The 27740-nt window shown below is 44.6% G+C and overlaps 1 protein-coding gene across 4 annotated transcripts in view; it reads right to left on the bottom strand.

Annotated features, from left to right (window-relative positions):
* The window catches only part of DISP1 (dispatched RND transporter family member 1), a 90367-nt gene that overhangs the window by 8005 nt on the left and 54622 nt on the right, over positions 1 to 27740 (bottom strand). For all 4 annotated transcript variants that reach the window (XM_023744943.1, XM_014446087.2, XM_023744942.1 and 1 more), the window contains 5 exons: positions 12537 to 12566; positions 8429 to 8552; positions 7465 to 7592; positions 7034 to 7131; positions 4008 to 4105 (listed from right to left, as the gene is read on the bottom strand). In XM_023744943.1, the coding sequence (XP_023600711.1) occupies positions 4008 to 4105; positions 7034 to 7131; positions 7465 to 7592; positions 8429 to 8552; positions 12537 to 12566 (478 nt within the window). The remainder of the gene's footprint in view (positions 1 to 4007; positions 4106 to 7033; positions 7132 to 7464; positions 7593 to 8428; positions 8553 to 12536; positions 12567 to 27740) is intronic.

Genomic DNA, 27740 nt, shown 5'->3' with positions numbered 1-27740 from the left:
AAACGGGGTCTTAGGCACCGAATTTCAAATCCCTTTTATCAGCCGATCACTCAGAGTCCTGCCTCCGACGATGTTCAGAGACTAAGAAGCAGAGCTCAGGGTTTCCAGCAGAGACAGCTAGAGAAGCACAGTCCTGGGCACGAGTGGCCAACTGCCGGTGGGCCCCCGAGGTCAAAGGGCAGAAAAGGAACAGAGAAGACGGGGCGACAACTGAGGCTCCTGCGAAAGGCTAAGGAACAGACTGTCAGGAGGGAGCCGACAGCTTGGGAGCGGAAGCTCTTCGGGGGGGAGGGCAAGGCTGCCTGGACTCGGCGTGTCTGGGGCTTGTCGTGGGAACGGACGCTGGGGGTGAACTCAGTGTGCTGTCAGCACAGGCGGGCGACAGGGACGCACCCGGTCCCCCTGGATGTTACACTGAGGACCAGGCGTTTTCTAGGGTCGACCTACCGACAGTTATGCTCTTCTGCTCTGTGTCATTTGGTGTGTGTCCCATTCAACGTGATGTTGTTAATAATCAAGTGCGGCCCTAACCTGTTTGGCTCAGTGGATAGAGCGTCACCCTGTGGACTGAAGGGTCCCAGGTTCGATTCCGGTCAAGGGCATGTACCTTGGTTGCGGGCACATCCCCAGTAGGGGGCGTGCAGGAGGCAGCTCATCGATGTTTCTCTCTCATCTTTGTTTCTAACTCTCTATCCCTCTTCCTTCCTCCCTGTAAAAAATCAATAAAATATATTTAAAAAATAATCAAGTGCTTAAGTACAAGACTAGCATCTGGGGGGAGAGGGTGGCAGGAGACGGCCAAGTAGCCTCGGGACACAGTTTGCTCAAACCACGGCAACAAATAAAAGCCCGAAAAGGGTCCAGAGCTGAGGGACTAAAAGAGGCTCAGCAACAATCTGAAATAACTGAAATCTGACCTGCTAACCAAGATGCCACTGAATATCTCATCCCTACGGGTAAGGTTTACTGTTCTGGGTTCATAGCAGAGTTAGAGATGAGAATACAAAGGCGCCAGCAATTGGTAAAAACAGCATCTAATTTAACAAGTGAAAATGACAGTCATGCCCTCGGAGGCAGGATTCGGGGACCCCGTGATCTAGCTGTCCACGTGCTGGTGTGGGTCTGTGACTGGCTGGGCCACTCATTGAGCTGTGTGTCTTGGGTGTGTCCCGCACATTTCACATGTGGACCACAATGCTTAGGGTGTCCTTGCTACGGATTACAAACTTGACCGCGTAGCTACCCAATCCTTATTCCGAGCCCAGGGGAGAAAAACACTCAAAGAAGCAGAGTGCACCCATTCCTTTATGGCCTGCATTCGGCTAATGTATTAAAACCACTAGCAGGCCACATATTTAGATGTCCTTGCATTGATCTCCTGTAGAAATGCTTCTGCTATGACATTTTCCTGCTACCAACCTGCCTGAGACAGGGTCTACCAATCAGCTCAGGGTCCATCCTGTATCTCTGTGAGCAGGTTGAGGACCCTGAACACATCCTGCTTTTTGATGAAGGCGGTGAGGAGCAAGGGCGGTCCTCACCTGCCTTACTATTAGGGGAAACTGGGCGTCCTCGAGAAACGAACTGGTTACCCTATTCTATGGCTTTCGCCCCTGACTGTGAGTTGCTTTTTGCGGTGGCTGTCAGGGAGGGTACAGACAAGTTTGCTGCTCCTGGTCAGCCAGTGTACAGGATCATGGGGTATGTGTTTTTTCCTGTTAAATCTCACCCTTAGCTTCATGATTTTCCTCCCGTTACTCTCCCCTCGTGCCATTCATTCAGCTTTTTTATCATGTCCGTTCTGTATGCCTTTTGGGAAGCCACCTATTGATGCTGATTTTATCCACCTGCTCTGGATGAATATGGGTTATACATGAAACAGTGTGTTGCTCCCACTCATGAAAGCTACGTGCCTCAGCACTGCTTTCTGGCTTTTGAGTCTTTGAAGGCATCAAAGAATAAACCGCTAGCTCTAAAAATGACACTTATTCCAGGCCATGGTGACTCTGAGGTTGGTTTGAGTGGGAAATGGCGTCTATAGTAAAAGTGAACAAAAATGGTGTATTTCCTGCATTTTGGGAGCATGAGGCACAGGCTGGAGTGAGACTTGGCCGGGCTCAAATCCTGCATTTGCCATTTCCCTCCTGTGGGAACTTTCCTCATCTATAAAATGGGCAGGATGCCCAGCCTGTGTGGCTCAGTGGTTGAGCACTGACCCATGAACCAGGAGGTCATGTTCATGGGCCGATGCTTAGGTTGTGGGCTTGATCTCCAGTAAGGGGCGTGCAGGAGGCAGCCAATTGATGTTTCTCATCATTGATGTTTCTCTCTCTCTCCCTTCCTCTCTCTGAAACCAATAAAAAATATTTAAAAGATAAATAAATGGGCAAAAACAGTACTTAATTCATAACACTGGTGCCGATGAATAATAATTCAACGAATAATGAAATAATTCCTTAGGTGTTTGGGACACGCCCTGGCAGACATCAGCAGCGCCCAATAAACATAAGCTTTTAATCAACAGCGTGAATTCAGTCCCTCCAGCTTCTTCGGGGGGGGGGGGGGGGAGGTCTAAAGATCAACTGTGAAGGTGGGGTAGCGAGAACTAGGAGGTACGGAAGGGAAGGAGCCGTTCTTATCCAAGGTGTGAACATCCAGTAACCAGCCCGGCTTACACGGGGTTACAAGTCCCAAGGTCACAGGCCTAGTGAGTGAAGTAAAGGACAGGGCATTGTCTATCATTGCAGATACTCCACAATCTCCTCCTCTGGCCTCACCGTCTACAGAAGGCGGAGCCGGTGACGAGGAGAAACACCTTCACAGCCCCCGAATAACGAACTGATCGTGTGGGAGAGAGAAAATGCGGCCGATGGAAACTGACCTGGGAAGAAGCCGCTGTTGTTTACTGATGGTCTGTGCCTCTGGCCTGTTTGGAACTGGAGAGACAAGATGGCACTCGCAGCAAATCCTGATGGCTCACCCCACGGGGAAGTTACTTCCAAAAGGTATAAACGCCTCTCAGGATGAAGAGAGTCAGGAGATCTGGGGCCAACTAGCGAACCTGAGAACTAACTTAGTTCTCGGCTCAATGAGACGGCTGGGCTGGGTGGCCTCAGCGTCCGTTCTGCCTCGTACTCCATTAAGGAACGCTGTTGCCAGAACAGGCGATTGCGCCGATGGTCAGGCTAGCTCTTAGCATTGCACGCGCTTCCATTTCCAGCTGTACCTTAGGGTGGCGCTAAGAATGCAATGAGTTCCTTTCCGCCCGGTCACTGTGCTTGGACAGGCCCAGGAGTGACACAGACAGCAGTTTCTACCTGGAGAAACTGCCTGTGAACTCGGGGAATTGACAGCTCTCCCAGAGGCGGCCTTGGCATGCTCTGGCCTGACAGCTTTTGGGCTCCAGGACAGGAAGTGCTGTCTCCCGGCATCCTCTGCCTTCTCCAGAGCAAGGTGTGTGGAGGAGAGGGCAACCCGGCCTGCAGTGCTCCGGCCATGTGCACAGATACCGATTCATATCCTTTGATGTCCCTTTCCCCAGCCTGTGCCCTAAACCTTCCTTTGAGGTCACAGGGAAATGGCCCAGGGACTGCTAGGAAGGGAGGCATTTGGCTGTATAATTAAGGTGCTGACAGTTGCCTCGGGGGGAAGCGTGGTGAACAATGAAAGCAGATTAGGAGAGGAAATATGACAAAAGAAGGAAAAAGAGTCTTAACTATGATCCTGAAAGGAGAGCTGCTGTGAAAGAATACAAGAGACTGTCACAGACAAAGAACAGGAGAGCGAAAGAAACAAGTCCTTTATTCGGGAAGACAGTGTGGAGGGTGGGGACGGACACTTTGATCCTGGGATCTAAGAGACTGCCAAGCGGCCTGCCACTGCTGTTTACTCCTCATAGGTGAGCCCCGCGAGGACTCCCATCGGATCAGACGGGGCTCAGCAGTAAGCCGAGTTTCAAAAGCATCGCCTCATTGGAGCCAAACCTACTCCAGTTTCCCTTTACATACCCTTGAATTATCTACATTGCACATCGATTTAATTGCTGGTAAATTCCATAACGTCTCTCCTCCGGCTGACGCAAACACTACCCTGGAATAGCGGTCACCTGTGGATATGAAAAAAGAAAAGAAACAGGGTTATAAATTATTCATGGATTCCGTAAGGCTTGGCATTTAGAAGCGATTCAAACAGGGAAGCCACATGGACAATTCATTACCTGCAGGGGAGCCCTTCCTTCTACAAATTCCAGGAGAAAATGATAAAAAAAAAAAAAAAAAAAGCAACGCTCTAACACTGTCTTCGCTCAAGGCCTTTGTCTATTCTCTGCACTTGAAAAACCCTAGGACTCACATGACAAATGAAGTTCAGGTCAGACTCTAACGAGGAAGAGCAATCCATAGACCGTCCAGCAGGCAGTTAATTGATTGCCTCCCTCTTCATTTCACAACACGTCACCACGATGGCACATAACATCAGAGAATGACGCACGGGACTGCCGAGGATGGATGGCAAGGATGCTCTCTTTCTCTGGCAGCTAACTAGAGAGGAGGCATGGCAGGTGATCCATTTAAAAGCAGTAAACACAGTCCACTCAGTACAGACTGCTGGCCAGGATCACAGACCCCTCCACGTCCTGGCTGAGTTCACCAGAGTAGAAAAACTGTGTGGAAAATCATCCTCATATAACACATGTTTCTGAATGAGGGAGGCTGTGCGATGTTCTGGAAAGGGCGTGGTCTTTGGCGTTAGCCCTGGGTGTGACCAGGTCTTGCCGATTCCTAGCTGGCGATCTTGGGCAACTAACTGCTTCTCTGGGCCTTGGCTCCTCACTGCTTAGATGGAGACAGCAACACCATCTCCATCCGCCGTGGGGACTAAATGAGACGGACAAGGGGTGCTAGGTAAGTCCTCTTTCTGCCTCCCCGGCTGTGACCAAAAATCTGAACCAAGGAAAACGAAGCAGATGAGTTTCACGTGATCTAAGATGCCTAAATGTGCTAACAAAGAAACTCAACTTGCAAATGAATGAATAAAGCTTTTATTACATAAACTTAGTTCACGATTCTGAAGTTTTCTTTAGTAAACGCTTGTCTTCATCAAATGGCTGTTATCTTAAGTTGATTGGTTTTACAGATCAAAATAAGCTTTGTGGAACATTTCATTCGAGCAGTCAGAAATGACTTTATCAGGGTGGAATCTACGGCTCATGGGACAAATATTTAGGGCTGACTACAGAAATACAAAGGCGACTGTATCTCGTGAATTTGCTAATGTGCTTCCTGGTTAAGAGAGATGCTGGTTAAGCAATATCTAGCAACACTTTGAGAGAGACAAGGTAGCTGAACATGCAACTAACCAGAAACCAACTTTTCTAATAAAAGACAGAAAAGAAACTGGCATTGCTTCTTGAGATCGGTATAACATGCTCCCTAATCTCCTACTTTCTATCTCGCTATGACTATGTAGTGAAAGTGTCCAAAATAAAGACCCGGGGGGGCTTGGCAAGATCTAGAAACATCCGAGAGCCGATCAGGTCCTCTGTGATCTGATCTACAGGAAGCTACATTTTAGAGAGCTTTTCAACAACAACCAAAAAAGCTAAACTCCAAAGAGCTTAATGTTAATGTTCATTCCACAGTTCCTCACTCCTCATCTAGGCTGGTCGGCGACTTACACACTTACATGCATTTCCTCTAGCCCAGCAGTCGCCAACCGGTGGTCCGTGAGGCCTGAAAGGTTGGCGACCACTGCTCTGGCTTGTACTCATCCCTCCGTGGCAACTGCAGAGGGGTTAGGCCAACTCTAGGCAACAGCAGATTTTCAGCAAATTTGCTGCTGACATAAATCTGGCTTCCTGGCCTCAGGGAAGTTCTTACAATATCTGGCCTTTCATTTCTGCAAGGGCATGTTCTGCTGCTAAGTAGCAATTGCTTTCTTTCCAGAGGCGCTCTCCAGCTCCCCAGGCGAATCGCTTCTCGCTGTCTCCTCGCTCACTCACTCACATCATGACCCAGGTCCCTGTGACATTCAAGCTTTGGGCTCTGGGCTTGACTTTGCTCATCTCTCTGTCTCTAATGCCTAAGGACAAGGCAGGCACACAGAAGACTTTTTTTTTTTTTTAAATATATTTTATTGATTTTTTTACAGAGAGGAAGGGAGAGGGATAGAGAGTTAGAAACATCAATCAGCTGCCTTCTGCACACGCCCCACTGGGGATGTGCCCGCAACCAAGGTACATGCCCCTGACCAGAACTGAACCTGGGACCCTTGAGTCCGCAGCCCGATGTTCTATCCACTAAGCCATACCGGTTAGGGCCACAGAAGACTTTTTGAAGGAATCAAAATTTTAAAACTACATTTTTGGTCATACAGTAGATTATTTCAGGGTTCAATCCCAAAATGTGCACTATTTTTCAAATAGTACGAGGAATTTTAGAAAGTGACTTGAGCCCTAGCCAGTCTGGCTCTGTGGTGGGAGCATCGGCCTGAGGACTGAAGGGTCTCGGGTTCGATTCTGGTCAAGGGCATGTACGTTGGTTGCAGGCTCAATCCCTGGCCCCGGTTGGGGCTCGTGCAGGAAGCAACCAATCAACCAATCGATGTGTCTCTCTTACACTGATGTTTCTCTCTCTTTCTCCCACTCCCTTCCACTCCCTGGGGGGAGAAAAAAAAATCAATAGAAAAAATAACCTTGGGTGAGGATTAACAAAACAAAACAAAACAAAACAAAACAAAACAAAAAAAAAGGTGACTTGAAATTTGGGGCCAGCACAGGAATTTTACTAGATTTATATCCTCCTTAAAATCAAGTATAACTCCATCATCTCTTCCTTGTTCATTTTCCTTATAGGTAAACAAATTCAGAGCAGTGGCTGACTGACCTGGAGATGTACAATGACAAGTTAATGAAGCTGGAAACCCTTTAAGACCAGCCACACACTGCTATCAGTCCCGATCTTAGATCTTAATCGTGTCAATCTCAAGAGGGCCAGGAAGCCGCTGAGGGGTATGATCATCTACAAACACCACTCACTTGGAACATCGCAGAAAAAGCTGTCTTTGTGGAAGTTCCAGTCAACTTCTCTCTTTTCTCTTTCATAATGGTCGTCCGACCATCTGTCATCCCGATGGCTGAAACAGAGCAAGTTGAACTTCAATAAAGTGCGAGCTATTTCAAGGCCCATAAACGTGCCTGTAACAGGACATCCTCAAAGTCATGGCCTACTTAGCAGTGGAAATTAAGTTGGAAGGATTAATATAAGCAACCAACATTCATTTTCTCACTTCTGAACGAAAAAAGCCCCCAAATGCTCACTTTTTCATCCCAATACAACAAAATCTTACTAGACAATGGCAATTTAAACAAGATTTTGAGCCATACATTTTACATTTTATCTTTTTGCTCAGGCAATGTTTAAAAGTGGAATTCACTAAGCAATGTTTTGAACGTTAATAAATGATTACCTTTTGGCTTGCTCATCTGCATATTTAAAGGGATAATTGGCTAATGTTGCTTTGTATCCCGTGTTTTTCACCATGTTATTCCACGTGACCAGTCTCTGGCCTATTGTAGTCCCTCTTGGTTCAAAACCCTAAGGCGAAAAGTTACAAATTCCTGTTAGTGTCCTTCATTTCAGGCTGAGGGTAGTTCAGCAGTTTGGGAAAGCAATGTCAAGGTGATGAATAGCTTTCAACCGAAAATACACACCCAGAGGTTCCTTACTCCAGAGGTGACCAGCATTAAAACAAGGTGACTTAACCTGATAATGACCACCTATTTACTGTGGCAAAACATTCTGACTCTTTGCTGTGCCACATGTCTCAGGAAAGGGGAAAAAACTTATCTAAAGCTTCTTTCAAATTCATACCTAAGCTTTTTGTAAATGCCTACTTTTCGGTTATAACATATTTTGGTCAAATTAAATTACATTGTGCATGTTACAGTGTTTCACAAGGAGGGTATCATTCAACGTGCTCATATTTTCCTCATTATTCCACCCCAAAGCAGATTTTACTAGAAACAGACCCTACTATCTCTTAGCAATGCCGAAATTCCTTTAGCTTCTCTTGGGGGTGAGGGAGGGGTGGGGAGGGGGGAGAAGACAGTTTAAAGACTTCATGAAATTTTTTGTAGTCAGCAGATTCTCCAATTTCTTGCTCTTTAGATTAAACATGGGGACCGAGAAGCACAATGTCCAGATACTTCATGGTGAGCGTGTTTCTTAACCTTTACGGATCTGAGGACAGAGAAGCTACACCTCCAATTTGCTGAAAGAGACCTGTATTCCTATCAATGGCTTGAGAAGGTTTTTTAAAAATGGGATCCTATCTAACATAATGCAATTGGTATTAACATACTTTTTTTTTTTAGATGGTTTTGGGCTAAAGAAAATAGATAAACAAACGCTCCTGGCCCAACCCTCCTTACCAGCAATGGGTCAGAGAAGTCGGGAAGCTCCGGCACCAACACTCCGACCAAGGCACAGACCACGATGAGCACAGTGCACATGCCCAGGACCACCACGGGCCAGTCGGCGAGCAGGGCCGCGTAACTACAGAAGCAGAGAGAAAGCGCCGAGAAGGCCTCTTAGAAGCAATGGAGAGGTTTTGCTCTCTCCGACCCAGTGCAGGTACGTATCAGTAAGAGCTCCCGTGAGTTATAAGTATTCCTATGTAATTGTAGGAGATTACTAGATCACTGTCCTCTCATTTCTGCGATGACGTGGCAGCGGTCCTCATGCCACAGGCTGAGAGTCAGAACACTGTCTATTTCTGACAAATAACATGTTCTATAGACAGCTGTGCCTGGGGAAGAGAGGATCTGAAATTTACACTTCCTCAGTGGAAAGAAGATGTATTCTAGCAGAGGATCCAAACTCCTCACCTCTCTCCCAGAACTCTGGTTGTCTGGTTATTCCCTTTCTCCAGACTTTTACTCTGAAAGTTCTGGAAAAAGAATTCAGCCCATAAACAGATTCCTGGAGTGTACATCTTAAAAACAGCTGAACCAAACCAAAGAATCCCCTAAACCTGTAACTTTCCTTCCAGCTAAAACCATAATGAACATGTCCATTGGTCTGTGAGCTCCATGAGGCAGAGATTTTTGCTTTATGTATTTATTTAGTGCAGTATCAGAGCCTAGAACAGTACCTTTTCAAAGGTGCTCAATAACTACCTATTGATTAGATGAACAAACCCCCATGTTCATCTCCCTTCACTGTCCAACCACTACCGCCTGGCTTTAGTCTCTTACCGCGCCTCGGAAACCGCTCTGCTACAAATGCCACCATCAAGCCTTCTCTCCAGACACCCTTCTACACCCTCCTTCTCCACCTCTGACCCAAAGGCCTGCTTCGGTGGCCCTCCCACCAGACCTGGACCACACACCTTATTAACTTGATGCTTCCCGGTCTTGATAGGAACTGAGCGCTCGGTAGAACCTAACTACACTGAACTTCTGCTAAAATGCAGAATCTGTCTTGCCAACTCCAAGTGTCTTAAAGTTTTATTACAGAAAAAAGAAACGTTTAACTTGTGGACAATGACTCTCAAATTCTCGTCCATGCTAGCTCCCTGGGCTGCTGTGATGGCCATTTCTGGCTCGTCTGAAACTGGCTTCTTACTCATATATTTGTGAATGACTTCTTCAGCGTCATGCTAGATGCTAGCTGTGTAAATAAAGCTGGGGCTGTAAATACCATTCTGAAAAGAAGCTGCTATGTGTCTCTAAGAATAGATTGTTGATGTTTATATTCTACTCTCGCAGCTTCACAGATCTGGCTTTGTGGGGATATTTGCTTCCAACTTTCCTTACTTTAATAAGGAAATTAAAATATAACAATTATGCTTTAAGGAGCACTTGCAGAGGCTGTTTTTTAAAATTATATTTTCATGGATTTCACAGAGGAAGGGAGAGGGAGAGGGAGGGAGAAACATCAATGATGAGAATCACTGATCGGCTGCCTCCTGCACGCCCTCCCCCCACCTCCCCCCAACGGGGATCGAGCCCACAACCTGGACATGTGCCCTGACTGGGAATCGAACGGTGTCCTCCTGGTTCACAGCTCGACGCTCAATCACTGAGCCAATGGGCGCCAAAGGCCATAGAGGTATTTTTCATTGTTATTCTTTTAAAAGTAATCTTAGGAAAATAAAGCATGCTAGCCTGCACTTACAAGGAGTTCCTTTATATAGATTATCATCTCATTTAATTCTCACAACAACTTATGAGATGAAACCAAGGAACAGCGGCTATAAAATAAATCAGTCACGGACTGTAATGCACAGCACGGGGACTATAGTTAATCATACTGTGTTGTGTATTTGCCAAAATAAAAGTCCTCATCACAAGAAAGAAATTTGTGCGGTGACTGATTTAACTAAATTCACTGTAGTAATCCTTTTGCAATATATAGAATATTGAATCATTAACTTGTACGCCTAAAAGTAATATAATATTACCCCAATTATATCTCAATAAAAAGTTCCAAAGCTTGGAATCTAGGTAGTCTAGTTCTAGCATCTGGCCTCTTAACCACTATGATATCATCTCTTGCTTCAAACACAAGAGAAACAAAAGACATCTGGAAGAAGTCAGCTTCTTCCCAAATTCGCATTTTAAAATTAAATGCCTAAGCCACACTAACAGCTAATTTCTCCATGCAAAACCACCTAGATCCACAGGACTTCAAGTCTGACAAGTACTCACTCATCAAGGGAACATGCTGCTAGGTAAGATGGAAAAACCTTGTAAGGATAATTCTGAATGACACGAAAAGCTATAAACCACAGCAGGCTGATGGTGGTGGTTCAAACGTAACAGAACACACCCAGCTCTTATATTCTTCACGCTTTATTTCCTGACCCGCCAAATGCAAACTAAGGTGCAAGGAACGGGTTCTGAAGCAGTCAAGTCCTCGGTCAATAGCGCACTTGAGACTTTCTCTTCACTGCTCCAGACCGCACAGAGGCCTTTATGTGCCAGACCTTTAAACGATCAGCCCTGCGAAATGAAAATGCCCCGCGCTTCCACAATGACTCACGAGACCCTGTTTTAAACGGATCCATTTTCTTTCAACTGAACCAGAAGTTACTCATTTTTACCTACAAGCACGTTATCAATAGAGGGCAGTGGGCCCCCGATGGCTTAGCTTTCATACTGTGGTTTCATGCACCCCTATAATGGCTTTTTGTCTCGTGTTCTGAAAACTCTGCATGCACATGCGCAGCCACCTTAAAAGACCCGCTGCAAGTACTGCTTCCCCTCCCTTGAAAGCATTTGGTTTTGATTTGGCCGTGCCGCTAGCCATGACACACATGTGCTGACGTTTACATACATGTCCCCGCCTTCCACCTGACTCTACCACCACCCTCCTCACCAGATGTTTCAGGTGCCAACCTTGCCGGGGACAGCTGTTCTTAATATGCCATCTTTACTGATATAACCTCTTTCCTTTATTTTTTCCACAAAAATGGATAAACAGAATGTAGTATATGCATACTATGGAATGTCATTCGGCTTTTTAAAAGGAGGGGAATTCTGACACGTGCTACATGGATGAACCCTGAGGACAGTATGCGGAGTGAAATCAGCCTGTGATGAAATCACACAAAACACTGCCTGGTCCCACTGAGACGAGGTAATAGAGGGGTCCAATTCACAGAGACAGAAAGAAGAGCCGGGGGTTGCCAGGGGCTGGACGGAGGGAGTTACAGTTCTGCAAGATGAAAAAAGTTCTGGAGACGGGTGGTGGCGATGGCCACATAATAATATGAATGTACTTAATGCCACAGAACCGAACACTTAAAAATGGTTAAAATAGTAAACTTTATGCTGTGGATATTTTACCAACATTTTAAAAAATAAGTGTTTTTTAAATGGAAGGGGAATTTGCTCATATTAAAATTTATGTCGTCATTTTACTCCAAAGGCTCTAGAGCTATCGCATCTGAGCATTTTTAGCAAGTGAATTTCAAACATCGCTTTGCGTTTCTTACGGTGTAATCATATTACACCTGGAACCATAATGTTCAAGGACATCTGATGAGACAAGACCGTTTGTTCAGAAACTCGTATCCATTTAAAATTCTGCTCTTCCACTGGAAAGGTAAAACTTTGAAATTTTCACGCAAAAGAGTCTTCTCCACCTTGATAGGGCAACGGAATTTTTAGGGAGAAACACAACCAATGTATTTGGAAAAAAGTGCCATGAATTCCAGCCATGGGAATTGACACAATATTATGCATCTCTCTTCTCAATGAGAGGCCAATCAATCCACTGCAGGAAGGAGAGCAAAATATTAGGCCAATGTGAGCGATGAAACACAAACAGGATAAGGCCAGAAAGCCACCTGGAGATGAAAACCACTGAGGAGAGAAGGTCCATCAAGCAACCAGCTCAGGGGAAATGTATTTCTCCTTCACAAACTATGAACGAGGAAGGTGGAAACAGCAGCAAAACGTGGAGAAAATACGAGGAGGAGGGGAAAGCATGCAGGCAAGATTGTTATTTAATAAAATGATCCGATTACTGTACCTTTTTGGTAACTTGAAAGGTCTGGATGGTCTGGAAAAAAAAAAAAGCAAAAGAAAAACCATCAGAAATAAAGCACCAGGACATAAAGGCTTAATGTCTATAGTCAGCATTTCACTTCTCTCGCCTTCTGGAAGAATCCTGGGAGGGCAACAGAGATTTGCTATCTGTAGGTCGAAAGTGATCTCAGAACCACGGGGTCAGGCTATAAAAAGATCTGCATCTGCAAAGGGATATTTTATTATACACATTCTGGGTTGTGACAAATGTAAATATTCTATTTCTTCCTATGTCGCACTACTATCTTGTTGTTGCTTTTTTTCCCTGAGAAAGTCATGGATCTGTGACTAGTTTACTCCTCAGAGACAGAAACTATGGATTCATCGCATTCTTTCTGCTTGAGTAACGACTTCATTTTATGTTCAACTTGAGACCCTAAGTGGAGATTGTCGACATCGATTGAGAAAGAAAAATTGAGGTTCCCACAAAGATCCCTCCTGGGAAAACACTGGATCCCTTTGAAGTGTTTGTACTAATGGACATGACAAGCAGATGTTGGAAACACCCAAACCACAACTACAGGTAAGACACAAGATCCCTTTGATTCGCCCTGTGTTATCTTTCATTCTCCCCTTTCAACCTCCGCAGAAAACATCTGAGAAAGCAGGCAGGCAGGAGCCCACCGCACACTTTCACCCATCAAGTGGAGTCTTCCTCCAACTGTGAAATCTTTCCACTTGCAACTTTTAATATCTGTCTAATAAAAGCTGCAGGGTGGTTTTCCACACTCACTTCAGACAATAAAAACTCGTAAAAACAGACAAATAAATCTAACTTCTGTTATAGAGAGAAACAATGCTTTCCCAGGGTTCTTTCACCTTTTAATACCATCCGGTCAAAACACACACCAGAAAACAAACAGTAATAACCTCGGGTGGGCACATCGACCTGCACTTCAGTTAGGTCTTCAGGGTGACACTGGCAGGTCCAGGACCCTCCCCACACGAGGGGCTCAGATGAGCTGGCTGTGCCCCATCCCCGGAGGCCTAGGCAGAGTGTCATCCTCTCTCTCCCACTCAAGAAAGCGTTTCTGTGTGAGAGTGCGTGACAGTGACGTTGTTACAGGGCTAAGCTCAACTCTGCCTAAGAAGGTAAGTCAATGAAGCACTTACGAACCCGGGACTCGTGATGAGGAATCAATGGCCTCTGGCACTGCCCGGCTGAGAACTGTCACAGCAGGACCTTGGCTTCACTACTCCGGTGACCAGTGAGCTGGGGTATGTCAAGGGAACAGCTAATGAGCCTGTCAAGTTCTCAGAAAAAGGGAACTTGACATGATGAGGGGCATTGGGGCAGGTAGAGGCAAGGGAAATTTTTTAAAGGTAATAACCAGAAGTAAGTTGTATGGGAGGGAAAACGTTAACAAGAAACAGAAAAAAAAATTAAAAAGCTACCAATGGTCTGCTTCCCTCACCGTTTCTCTCTCTTTTAATAATTTTTGAGGAGAGCGTGCGAGACTGAAGGGCGAGGGAAATGGAATGCTGTAACATGAAGACATGTCCCTCGTCTAGAGAACTCTACTGTGGACAGAGCTGCGGGATTAATATCACAACTTAAGGAGGGACAGTATCAGCTTGCACCAATTCCAGATGGCTCTGTCCAGCACTCGGGACAATCAAAGCTCTGGAAAAAACAGCTTTGTATGGTTCTGAACAACTAGTAACCAAACTTAGGTAAACAAGTACTCCAGGTAGCATATCTTTGTGGCAACAGTCCCATGGGGTTGGGCCCTGTTGCCTTTTCATGCATATCCTGCAAGTGATAACTCGGGTTCAGTGCTGACACGTTAGGAAGAAAGCGTTTGGAAATAAAGAACCCACACTTCAATGAGCATTCTTGAAAAGATTTCCAACAAAACCATCACCATTCTTCACCGTTAAGGGTTTGCATGAGTGACCACTGGCACACTTGGGTTCAGCCTCGAGGATGACACAGGAGCCCTGGGACATGCTCAGCCTGGCCGCTAATCCATCTTTCATGCACCAGGTCTACATGCTTCTAGTCTTGTCCAGTGACCTGAAGAACAATAACCACAATCACTTGTGCAATGCGTTTCCTGAACGCCAAGGGATGTTGCCTCAAAGTATTGGTCATGGTGACGTCTGAAACTGTTGATATGAACAGCGCCCCAACGACTACACAAAATATAAAATAACCTAGGAGGCAGGAGGAAAAGGTTGGGAGTGGAGGACTAACGTTTACAGATCATCTAATAAATACCAAGCACTTTTTACTAGGAAAGAAATTTAGCAAATATGTCAATGTCTTTTAAAAATTCGGAAGAGATATGGCAAATCGATAGCCCTGTCTGACATGGGAGAAGAAATCAAGAGTAAGTTTTTGTATCTTTAAATTCTTTGTGAGACTATATTCATTAATTATTTGCATAACTAAGCAGTGAAAAGAATTTTTATAAAGGGAAATTGCATATGTATTACTTTATGTATATGTGGCTGAAATATTTTACTTGAAAATGTCTCTCACTGATACTGATTTGGGGAGAATGGGGCACCCTGGCTAACTAAAATAGACTGAAAAAGAGTAACACTACACACGGATCATAAGCTTTCAAAGAACCTAAAAAATACCTTTAATACAAAATCTACAGTTCATTCTGTCAACTGATTTACTACACAGTTGAAGTGACACCAAGTGATTTGATCATCATTGGAATCACCTGGGGAGCTTATTAAAGCAGGGGTTTCCAGGCTCCTCCCCAGGGTCTGGCTCAGTGGGGCTTGGCGTAGAGCTACATGGTCAGAGCTTGAACCACTGCCTGGGACGATCTGCCAGGAAAATGTGACATCCAGGCAAGAAACAACTGGAGAGTAATACCAGGACCATCAGAACTTAAAGGTGTAGGACAAACATTCAGTGAATGGGGCACGGGGAGGTGATATTGGAACAGAGTGGTCCAAAGAGTAGCCTTGAACTTGACGTAAGAAGTAGAATTTGAGCTAGGTCTTAAAGGACAGGTGGGCTTCAGATGGATAAACAGGAGGGAGAGAGAAAGGAAATAAATATTGTGCCAAACCTCTGCTAAACAGCACTGCAGGTCAGTGTAGCTACGTCACCAGGCCTTCCTGAGAGGGAAGAGGGAGGAGGGAGGCTTGTTGGAGTAGCAGTTGTCTGGGGGGAAGCAGGAGACTAGAATGGGTAACAGAAATAGGAAGCTGCTACAGTCTCTTGAGCAAGAACGAATATGATGAAAACACTGTTTAGGATGAATGACGTGGTGGCAATGTGCAGGATGAACTAGAAAGGGAAACACTACAGATACGGAGACGGGGTTGGGAGCTGCTACAGTGGTCCAGGTATACAGTGCCGAGAGGGAAAAGTGGAAAAGTCTACCTTTAATGACTCAGAAAGCTTCTGAGAATCTTAGGAACATGTGAATCAAAACTATGAGTATCAACTGTCAGAAGGATGCATGGTGTTACAAGAAAAAAATTCTGATGAACCAAGATTTATCCTATGTATATTATAACACATTTCCACACTCACTGTTGTTTAATATTTACCTATAATGAGGTACCTTAAGTACAATTAGAAATGCTGAAAGCTACATTTAATGCCTATTTATATAATGAATTAAAAATAGTGGCAGTGCCTACGGAAGTGAAGTTTGTGACAATTTGGATTACAACACAAGGAGGTTATCCAAACGATTGGTTTTATAAGTACATTTTGGGGGCTTATTCAACAAATATATTTCGTTAATTTTATTAAAATAAGAAAGATACACACATTTCTCCACTTTCAAAGTTTTATGGATCTTATCTATAAAATAGTACGTTTTGCATTTTCATTACCAACTGTACAAATTATATACATGAGTTTATATATTAATTATAACCTCAGTGAAGATATATTTGCATTTCTGAAAATACGTTTAAGTTATCTATTTTATTAAGACAAGGCCTCCATCAATTAGACCAGAGATTAAAAGTATAAACAATCGTAATTTATAAACTTGCCAATTATCTTCTCCTCTAACATTTGCCAGTTCTCAATTTTTAGTATAACATGTCTCCATTTTGTTCAATGTAACAGCTATTATTTGAGCTCAAAATTACATGGAAAGATGACTAATCTTTCTTCAATTCCTTTCCCACATATTTTGGATTATTTTGCCCCTTCAAAATTACTCGCTATTGTACAATTTCAGTTTGGAAGGTTAAAAGTCACACCTGCTATTAAAAAAAAAACCCCACATTGGGGGGAGTTAAAAAAATAATAAAAATCCACTGTATCAAAATGAATTCCAACAGTGAAACCAATACTTTGCAGCTGCTGTGATATCTTCATTTTACTAGCCAGGAGAACAGACTATTCCCTCCCCTTCTACAGCAATTCTTTAGTTATGCTTTTAAGAACAACAATATCTAGTGAATTGATTTTTCTTCCTTACCTACATTTTCTCATAGTCCTCCTTTAGCATAAAAATTAAATGTAGGTATTCCAAATAAACGCCAAAAGCTTTCGTAAGTAAAGATCAAAGCAAAACTCGAACGCAGATTTTATAAAAATAATACTGATAGAAAAGGGTTTTCTCAGCCTAAAGTCTGAGGTTAAAAAAGAGAATCTGAGACTGAGGACAACTGAGAATTTTCTGAAGAAAAATGAGGACCCCCCCCTCCCCCCAGGGTGGGACCACATGTTCTCAGGCTGTAGTGGGGCCCCTGTGACACTCTACTTCCGGAACAGCTTGGCTAAAACCTTCAATTCAATGTATTCATTTCGCAATGGTGTAGATTCTGTTTGCAACCCTATGATATATGACAATGATAGCCAAATGCCACTCCAAAGTTCAGGAACTTATTCTAAGGAGAATGTATTAAAAAGACCACAGGAAGAAGAAGACCTGTTATTAAATGGGGGTTCATCTTGGGTTTTAACCTCTCTGTCTTCCATCCTCGTCTGTAAAATAAACAGAGTTGGATTAAATTATTTCTAAGGTCTTCTCCTGCTGTGAAATTCGACTGTATTCTCCTGTGAAATTCCAGATCATAATTATTTTAACATGCTGCTAGGCAAAAGCTAAGAAGCCAGGTTCTCCCATCAAAATTCTATATTGAAATATTCCATGTGAACAATCAATAAAAATAGTTCTTCTGTAAGGGAGGTAAGAACTAGTGTCTTAAAATGCTCTGAAAAGTAATGCTGGCTCTTTACGTGAATAGCTAGAGAGACGTGTTTTACATGGCCAGACAAATGGTTTAATGAAAAAGTGCTGGTGGGAGGAGAGGGCCGAGTTCCCTGTCTGTTAGCTTATGGACAGGAGGCTGATGGACGGGATGCCAGGAACACATCTGTACCAGCAGGTGTCAAAAGAGGAAGAAGCGCTGTAGGCAGTGGGGCCAGGTCATCAAAGACGCTCGTGGTAAGAAGTGGTCAGGACTCGTCTATTGCACCAACCCAAAGGGTTTTACCAGAAGAGCGAACGGGAGGGTGTGCTCAAGTGAAAAGAGTTGTTTTTAAATTTCCAAAGCCTCTTTCCCGAGTTTCCCATCCACTATCTAAGAAAGGCAGAATAAAATCTTTTTTTAAAAAAAATAAATATATATATAAATGCTTTTTATTGAGTTTAGAGAGTGAGAGAGAGAGAGAAACATCAATGTGAGAAAGATCAATTGGTTGCCTCGTGCATGCCCCTTACCAGGGATCGAGCCCCAAACCTGGGCATGTGCCTGACCTGGGAATCGAACTGGCGAACTTTTGGTGCCCAGAATGACACTCAACCAGCTGAGCCACACCAGCCAGGGCTCTTCTTATTGTTTTACTTATTTATTTAAAATCTTTGATAAACTTTTTTGCTTAATGTTTTCCCATTCTAAAACATGAATTTTAATTTTTAAAGGAGGAGCCAAGCTTTAACGAGGAGATCAATTTTGTTTTAATGTTGGTTTTGTTTTCTGATTAAAACACACATTCATTTTTTTAGTCTGAAAATGCAGAAAATTATAAAGAAAAAGAAATTACCCTAACTCTCACTACACAGATCTAACCTCTCTTTGATCTAATTCCTTTCAGTATTTTACCCCTCATGCCTAAATATACACGTTAAAGATGCACAATTAGGGTCACAGTCTCAAGTATTATCCATCTGGATAATGAGCTTTTTGCCATGTAATTAAAATCTGAAAACATGATTTTTATTAGCTGTATAATGTCCCATTCTTTTACCATTACTTACAGCACATAACTAGTCACACTCACACATTTCTTCATGTCTCTTTTGCTTATATACGTCTATGTTTCCTGTTTATTTAAAAGAGATCTGTATGAAAGAAAGCTCAGACATCACAATGGTGGCCAGTATTTTTTCCCTAGGTTGTGGCATGTTTTTCGCCATGACTTTTTGGACGTGCATTTTAAGTTCTGTTAGTAATTCCTATGACTTCTTTTACAAGCAAAGAGCCATCCTTGATCCAGACGCCAGTCTGCCCTGTTTCGCTTACTGTGCCTTTGAGAGGCGCCAGGTATCATCTTGTGTAAAGCCCCGTTTTATGGAGAAAAGCAGAATCCAAATCCATTTTCATAAAACCCGTGGCATCTGATATTGTGACAATTGTGCGCTGATTGTGGCACCCTGTGCAGCCAAGAGACTGAATTTCCACGGTCTGGCCGAGCCCCCACACCTGTCCTAGGCTGTGGTGTGGTGCCGTCTAGCAAGAGCTGCTCCCTTGAGCTCAGTGATGGTTGGGACAAGTGCGGGTTCTGACTGGTCCTTCCGGGACTACCACAGTGGGAACCTAATCTCTCGGGTCGCTGGGGCCCGTTAGCTGGGGCCCACTGGCTGGGGCCGTTAGCTGGGGCCCACTGGCTGGGGCCGTTAGCTGGGGCCCACTGGCTGGGGCCGTTAGCTGGGGCCCGCTGGCTGGGGCCCGTTAGCTGGGGCCCGTTGGCTGGGGCCCGTTAGCTGGGGCCTGTTGGCTGGGGCCTGTTGGCTGGGGCCCGTTAACTGGGGCCCGTTGGCTGGGGCCCGTTTGGTTAGCCAGCCTGGGGAAACTGGGAGGAATGGGAACAGAAGATCCGCTTTCTGCAGTCCTGCTTCCTGACAAGGGCTGCCTAGGACATCCTGCTGGTCAGAAGTCACAGTGTTGGCCCGGCCGCATTGGAGAATGGAGCCCACGGAGCCGCCAAGGGGCTCACTGACTCAGGTTTCATCTGTCCTCGTGGACCCTCTGATGCAGTTCTTCTCACAGAATCACACTGCTTTGGCCATTTTGGCTTCAGGATGGGCAAGTCCCACGCCGGAGTATGGAGGACATCCTAATTCCCTTTAGACAACTGGTGGGTAATTTAGAGCGTTATTCTTGCATCTGCTACTTGAAGACAATTCCGGTTAATGAAAGATTAGATGAGATTATTAAATGGGCCCCAAGCAAATATGAGAACTTTAGTTCCCCGAGGACATGCACCTGCTAAATTATAATCTAGAGCAGTGGTTCTCAACCTTCCTAATACCGCGACCCTTTAATACAGTTCCTCATGTTGTGGTGACCCCCAATTTCATTGTTACAAATTGAACATAATTAAAGCATAGTGATTCATCACAAAAACAATATGTAATTATATATGTGTTTTCCGATGGTCTTAGGCGACCCCTGTGAAAGGGTCATTCGACCCCCAAAGGGGTCGCGACCCACAGGTTGAGAACCGCTGATCTAGAACAAAAATCCTGAAAGGAAATTTCACAAGCCTTTCTGCTCATTCAGAACAACCTCCTAACAGAGCAAACAGTGGGAAACCCCCAGGGCAGTGGGGTTACAGCAAGACCCTGCGTGCTCGCCGTGTACACAGACTATGTGCAAAGTAAACTCACATTCAATCCTAAGTCAACTGAGCACAGTCCGTTTTCCCAGAACCTGGCTTCCGCCGCGGTATTTGGGAGGGAAAGGCTCTCATATGTAGAATCCAAGGGCTCTTTCTTGTCAAAAACGTTCAAAACACGTTTCTGTTCCTTCTTCCTGGCCCCGAATCTGGCTCTTCCATATGGAAAACTTAAATCTTTTCATCATCTTGGCTCACTTGTGCGAGAACATCTTTGGCAGAGGGACGAAGATGCGTTACTGTCTTCCCTAAGGAAGGTACAGCCCTGCACTTCCCAGCGACGTTAAATCACTCCTTTGTCATCTCTTGTCCCCCCTGGAAGTTCCAACCCCCACCCCCCTTGTTGAGCAGTGAGCAGTAAAGCACCAAAACAGGAAGGCGACAGGCAGACAGGGACACAGGGAGAAGGCGAATAAACCAGGATGTGCACAATGGACCAGGTCACAAACGCTCTCCTTTTTAGATCCCGAGAAAAATGCAACCTAACTCTGCTATCTTCAAATCAAGAAAAACATATATAAATAAACTCTATATATAAACCCCGGGTCGGTGGCAGCTCAGAGTGGAGTTGGCTTTATAGAGAAGCTCGGAGTGGAGTTGGCGAGCCTGCTAGCCCTTAACTTCGATCTACTGTAAATCCCTCCTAAGCATTCAGTAGCTATTGATCAGCTCAGAAAACTCCCCCACCAACTCAGCTGTTAAATAATTTGCAAAATCCCTCTAGAGACACTAAGAATATCGCCGAGACGTGATAAAAGACTGCAGTGAAAATGACAGAAATGTGCCTTTTGCACGTATTTATAAAGCCCCAAGCCAACTTAACCAAACTCGCTGGCAAAAGAAAGATACCAGGATTCCAAAGAAGAATGTTTTGTGTGCAATGTACGTGAGTCTGTCCGGCCCACTCAGACTCAAAACCCCTTAAAGCTGGAACAAATCAAATGCTCATGGAACAGGCAGCTCGAGTTCCAATATAAGTTAAAAGACTTTTTTCTATTCTTAGCAGAGCTTGGTCCTAAGAAGCAAAGCAAGCAAAAAAATTAAATAAATAAAAGAAAATGATGCTATTTCCCCCCCAGTTATTTCGGGAAACAAGAAAGGAATTGTGTCAGACAAAACTGGATGAGCATGGGGGAGGGGCGTCACTTCCTCTTCTATTATTAATTATTTCTCCTGAAAACGAGGGGAGTTCCGAGGTCTGGCAGATCACTAGTTAAAGGGCAGCTATTCTGTGCCCCCGGAGAGGTGAGGGAAGCGGGGCATGGGAAATTCCTTTTCAAACACATTTTGTCTCCACCACTTACAAGGGGGAGGGGGAGGGGCAGCCCCAAAGGTCAACATACCACATGGCTCAGGCCCGGCGCGAGGCACACCCTCAAAGAGGAGGCTAAGAGTGCCCTTTTTATTTATTTATTTTTTTAAAAGAAACCGTTTAAAGCAATTCGAATTCTGCAAAGGACAACTGGTTAATTCAAAATATTTTGAAATGGCTGCAAAGTCGCCTGGGTTAAAAGAAAACCTTCTTCGCCAGCCAGGAGGTGAAGGCCGCATGGTTTGGGTGGAGGTTTTAGAGCAAGCAGCTCCCCGCCACCCCACCCCGTCCCCCAGTCACTCGTCCCCACCCCCCAAACCCCCCACCCCCTCGTGCCACATTTTAAACGTACACTCGATTATAAAGTGCTTGCCCTTAAACTAGAGCCGCTCCCTGCCCGACTGCTGCTGCGAGCCCTGTACAAAACATGCTAAACACGCACACAGGTTAGACTTCTCTTAATAAGATGCGAATAATCGCTAATAAGAGATCCAAGAAAAGCTCATAAGAAAGCCAGAAAAATCTTATTAAACTTAACTAACTTAAGAGCATGGGGTGCTGGAACAAGGTCCAAATTTCTCAAGCCAAAATCCCAGGCACTAGAATTTTAAGCGTTGGGAGAAGGAAGTTGGGGTAAGAGGGGGGGAAAAATCCCTAGAATTTGAAGCTTAATGTAGGGTTTAATTCTGCGCTAGAGGGGAACATTATAACAAGCAAATAATACACTTAAATAAATCTCCCCAGGGCTAGCTTTACAATGAAACAGCTTCAGTTTCTGCTGGCCAACATGGTAGGCCGGACAATGCTGAGAGCGGAAAAACCAAGTCCCAGACGCATGCCTGAGAAGCCAAGACCCAGAAGAGTTAGTGTCAGCCAGGACCAAAATAATGATCTGAGTCCAACTGTCGATTAAATAGCAGTGAGAACGAAGACACGGTCATTGATCAGATTTCTGTTTAAACGCCTAGAGTGCAGGGGGAAAGGCGTTACAGGAATCGTACTCACTGAGCTCTGACTTGTTCCTAAGCAGGGCTGCAAGAGTCCTCCCCCTGAACACCCTTCTTCCCAAGACACACGCCATGCCAGGACCCTCGATACCAGGTCAAGGAGTCCGGGGAAACCATAGGAGATTTCTGAGCAGGGACAGGAGCGACATAATGGAAGCAGTGTCTAAGGAAGGGGGCGGTGGGCTGGCCCAAGGGACCACAGCCGCCCAAAGAAGGTCTGGAGGAATGAATGCAATAAGTGTCCCCCGTGCTGCTTCGGACTGGACGCACCAAGTAGCGCTCGGAAGCAGTAAATTGCTCCCATTTCCCTAGAAAGCATCCTGCTTGAATCGCAAACCATTTGGTAACTCTCCGAGTCCTGCAGCAGTCCAATGGGGTTAAAGCAATGGGGTTAAAGCAAACCGATTTAACCAAACCAACGGAAGGAGGCATCACGCCTGCTCCTGGCCCCTCTCATCTTATTCCACCTTCTAAATGCATAAAAAACACATGCATGAAGGTAAGCCCAAACTCTTATTCGGGGATCCGTTTCATCCACCCGTTTTATACCTTGCCGATTGCTTACAGAGCTCCTTACACCAGATTTGCAAATACCCTGGAGGTGCCCGAGCTGAGCAAACAGAAAGGGTACTGGGCACTGACTCTCCCGGGCAGTCTCCCGGCCCCTCCCAGGATTCCTCAAAGGGGCTCCGGCATCAAATTAGAAAGCAGCTTAGGGACTGGGGGAGTAGACCAGGCCTCTACCTTCCTTCTTTCCTCTTCTTAGTAAGGCTATAATTTTTAAAAAGTTAGAAACCAAGTTATTTGGGGGGGGGGGAGAGTTAAAGGACAGGATGGACTATCCCCAAAATGAACTCAAACAACAGTAATAAGACAGCTTCCAGAAGGACTCAAAGCCTGATGAACCTCCTCCTGCTGTTTGGCAAACATCTCACTGCGTTGGACCAATGGGGCCTGATTTTCATCATTAAATTAGAACAGCCTCAAATCAAGCTCTGCCGAAGAAGGACCTGACTGGGACTCAAATATTTCCTCCGTTCATTCAATAATGACTTTCTGAGTGCTCACTAGATACCTGGTTCCTTGCTAGGCCCTGGAGCTATGCATTCGTACAAAGAAATTGACTCAACAAGCGTAGGGAAATAGCAAGGAACCAAAGGTGATAGAAGTATATAATTCCTGCAGTTAGAGGACTTAGATGCTAAATAAATACACAAGTAAATGAAAACTCAGCATTTGGAACCCACTGTTTCTAGCGCTCTAGGGAGCAGTCTTCCTTGACTATCGCGTATGGATTTCAAAGGGCTAACGCAGTGATGGCGAACCTATGACACGCATGTCAGAGGTGACACGCGAACTCGTTTTTTTGGTTGGTTTTTCTTTGTTCAATGGCATTTAAATATATGAAATAAATATCAAAAATATATGTCTTTGTTTTACTATGGTTGCAAATATCAAAAAATTTCTATATGTGACACGGCACCAGAGTTAAGTTAGGGTTTTTCAAAATGCTGACACGCCGAGCTCAAAAGGTTCGCAGTCACTGGCCCAATGGGATGAACCCAAGGGGCACCGTGCCCGTGAGGCCCTTTTGGTCCCTCCTCCAGGCACAGGAGACCACCTGCCAGGCTGCCTCCACTTGCTCCCCCTCTCATGGCCTCCAGGCTTCCGGTCCCCTTACTTTGGGCAGCTAGGCTCCTGTTATTTTTTTAAAGCCCCCCGCCCACTCCCACGTCTCCCCTGATGCCTCCTCTAAGCTCTCCTATGCCCCCCTTTCCTTTTTGGGACCCCCCGAGCCTCTACACTTTGATTTTGGTCCTCAGAGAGTGTGGTTATTTCTGCCTTGATCATCTCTTTCCTACTAGACTATAAGCTGTCTGATGGCAGTGACTAATCTAACTTTGTGAGGGTGTTTGTTTGTTTTTTAAAAAAAAAACAATACATTTAAGCTTCGTAAATTAAAAAAAAAATTGTTTCCTGATATATATATTGGGTAATCACTCATTCAACAAATATTTGGTTCCAAATATGCCCCAGGCAGTAGGCTGTATTTCAAACTCCCAAACACCAAGCAATTGGTTGATTATCTGGTTTGTATATTTAAAAAAAGAGCCCGGCCAGAGTGACTCATTGGTTGAGCCAGGACCTATGAACCAGGAGGTCACAGTCAGACTCCCAGTCAGGGTACATGCCCCAGATACAGGCTCGATGACAGTGGGGGGCGGTCAGGAGACAGCTAATTGATGATTCTCTCTCATCATTGATGTTTCTATCTCTCTCTCCCTCTCCCTTCCTCTCTGAAATGAATAAAAATATATTTTTAAAAAGATATAATTTTGTAGAGTCAATTTTACTGAAAAGAACACAAAATAGTACAGAATCAAAATTCTCCTATAAATATTAAGTACTATAAATTCTTTTAAATTACACTTAACAATCCACTGAAGTTTGAGGAGAAGATATCACAGATAATTGCCTTTTTCCTGGAATTAGAGCTGTAACTGATCCATAACAATGACATTTACCTTTTATTGTTTGCCAAATAGTTTACGTATTTAAACTTTAGTTTTAACCACAACGAAAAAAGGAAAATTTGAATCATTTCTTTTTTGTTCTTCCCTCTCAGTACCTGCTAAGCAATAATATGGAAAGGGGGTAAAGAACATATTACTTCACGGCAAAATGTTATATTAATTAATTTTATAAAATAAGAAGGGCATTGTTTCTTGACATTGATGGTTAAAATACAAGATGACCAAAGCTCGTATTCTGAAATGTATTGCAGGCTGTGCAAAGCATTCCACGAGGCACGGCACACTCTAAAACCTGCTCAGTTATAACATAAAAAAGCCTCTAAAAGAAGTGCTGCTAATAAAACAGGCCTTCGCTCAATCCGGCTGCCAAACTCACTTACTTTGGCAAGCGAGCTTGGAACATTTAAAATTTTACAAACATTATCCTGTTTTAAAAAGTTAATTTGGACTACTTTAAGGAAAGTAAAAATAAACCCTGGTTGCAGTGAAATCAAGGTTTAATCTGACCAGACTTCTAAAATTAACTATCTAATCAGATTATATAATTAGTATAAGGGATAGGGGCCCTGAGCCTCGGGGCTGGAGAGGTTCCCAGCAGCCCCCTTTCCTCTCCGGAGGCAGATCTGCGACCTTCTCCACTTGCTCTTTCCTGGAGGCTGATGGGGCGAATGTGTGATTGATAAACAAGAATGAAAAGCCATACTTAGCTACATCAGGATTCAGGAATGGCTTGGTTTCTAAAACAATGTTAACAGAATCAGCACAGGCAGTAAAGAACACCACCAATGAAAAAGAGAAGAAAATGAAAGGAACAAAGAGGAGAAAGGAATGACTATTCGGTTCTAGACACTGCTATGTGCAAAATGGCCACAGTTATCCATCTTTACAGAGAGACGCTCACGCTGAGAGCTGAAATATCTACCCAAGGCCACAAAGCTAGCAAATGGCAGAACCAGGATTTCAACGCACCTGCCATAGTCCTAGACAGGTTACAACAAATATCAATAAACAAAGACCAATGACTTCTTAGCTACTAGTAACCTTTCAGGGCTGAGAGCGGAAAGGAGGGGGAAATGAACTTATAAAGCTGGCCCTCTTTTTGTATTAACAGAAGAACCGGCTATGCCCCTGACAAAGCACTGATATTTACCGTCGCTGCTCCAGGGAACAAAGCAGCTACTCAGTCAATATTTGCTGATCAAGGAAGGCAAGCTACCTGTGGATGGCTCACGCTCAATCCAAGTGTCCTACCCTGTCCACATCACTGCCACGTCTTTGAAGGTGGGGACCATGGACTCAGTTTTTAACCTGTCCCCAGCACTTAACACTTAGCAAGTTCTCATGAAATACTTGCTAAATAAGTGAGGAACTAATCTTGAATTTCGCCACTCATTGCTCCACCATCTTAGAAAAGCCATTGGGTTGAGTCTGGTGAGGTGGGCCAATCAGAGACTCTGGGATCTGTGTCCAGGCCCAGGTTCATGCTACAATGCTGCTGAAGTGTTCAAAGTGATTGTGGGTTCCAATTCCCTAGCTAACTGCAATTACGCAGACACCAGGGCGCAGGAGAGGGGGAAGGCTGGCTCGCGGAAGGCCAGGGGTAGCAAAGGAAGGCACTTCGGAAAATGATGCTCAACGTTATAACTACCCCTGGGCCTTATGGTACAGCACATACGAAAGAACAAGGCTTCCAGTGGTAGTTTCTACCTCTTTTAACACAAGACAAGAATCCTTACTTCTAAAGAGTTCCCTCCACAGAAAGTAACTAGTGTCCTAAGGGGAAACAAAAAGAAAAGCTCTGAAAAGAGTCAGAAATTGGAAAATTAATAAAGAGCCAAAGGAGAAAGGAAATACAGGTTACAAAAAATGACACAGTCACAGTATATGGGGGGTGGGGGTGGGGATGATGTTTATCTAACCTTTAAGGGGCTGAGCTAATGCTGGGGGGTGCTGGGCCCCTCTGTGCCAAGCCTTCTTAGCTCTGCAGAGCTGTAACTCCTCCAGGGTGCCACGGGGAACACTCAAACTGACCATCTGTCTACGAAACCACCTTCAGGGAAATAAAAAGGCATTTGGCAGGTGCCCAAAACCATCACAGGTTGCCTGCCATGGTCATGCGTCTGTGGCATTGCCAAGTATCATTTACGAAGTCCTCTGGTACCACTGAGCTCATTTCTCTGCGACACCAAATTAAAAGGTAAGTGTAGTTTGGATTAGAAATTTTGTATGCTATTTTTGGATGCAGAACTCCTTAGTAATTGTCATAAACCATTGCCCCTTTCCATTTAATACGGCAATAAGAAGATCCCCAATGAATACTTTGCTTCAACCAGCGCACATGGAACGTGACTGGCTCCTGCGAGACATTTTCCAGATCTCGCAGGACAAAGCGCAGGCCAGGAGCCTGGAGGCTCGGAGACAGCCCGACTGTTCAGGATGGAACACCTATCGTCGCTCA

The sequence above is a fragment of the Myotis lucifugus genome, unplaced genomic scaffold (assembly GCF_000147115.1).
Source record: "Myotis lucifugus unplaced genomic scaffold, Myoluc2.0 scaffold_500, whole genome shotgun sequence".
NCBI classification, from domain to species: Eukaryota; Metazoa; Chordata; class Mammalia; order Chiroptera; family Vespertilionidae; genus Myotis; species Myotis lucifugus.
Note: the sequence above shows the minus strand (reverse complement) of the source record. Positions and strands in the feature narration are given on the sequence as shown.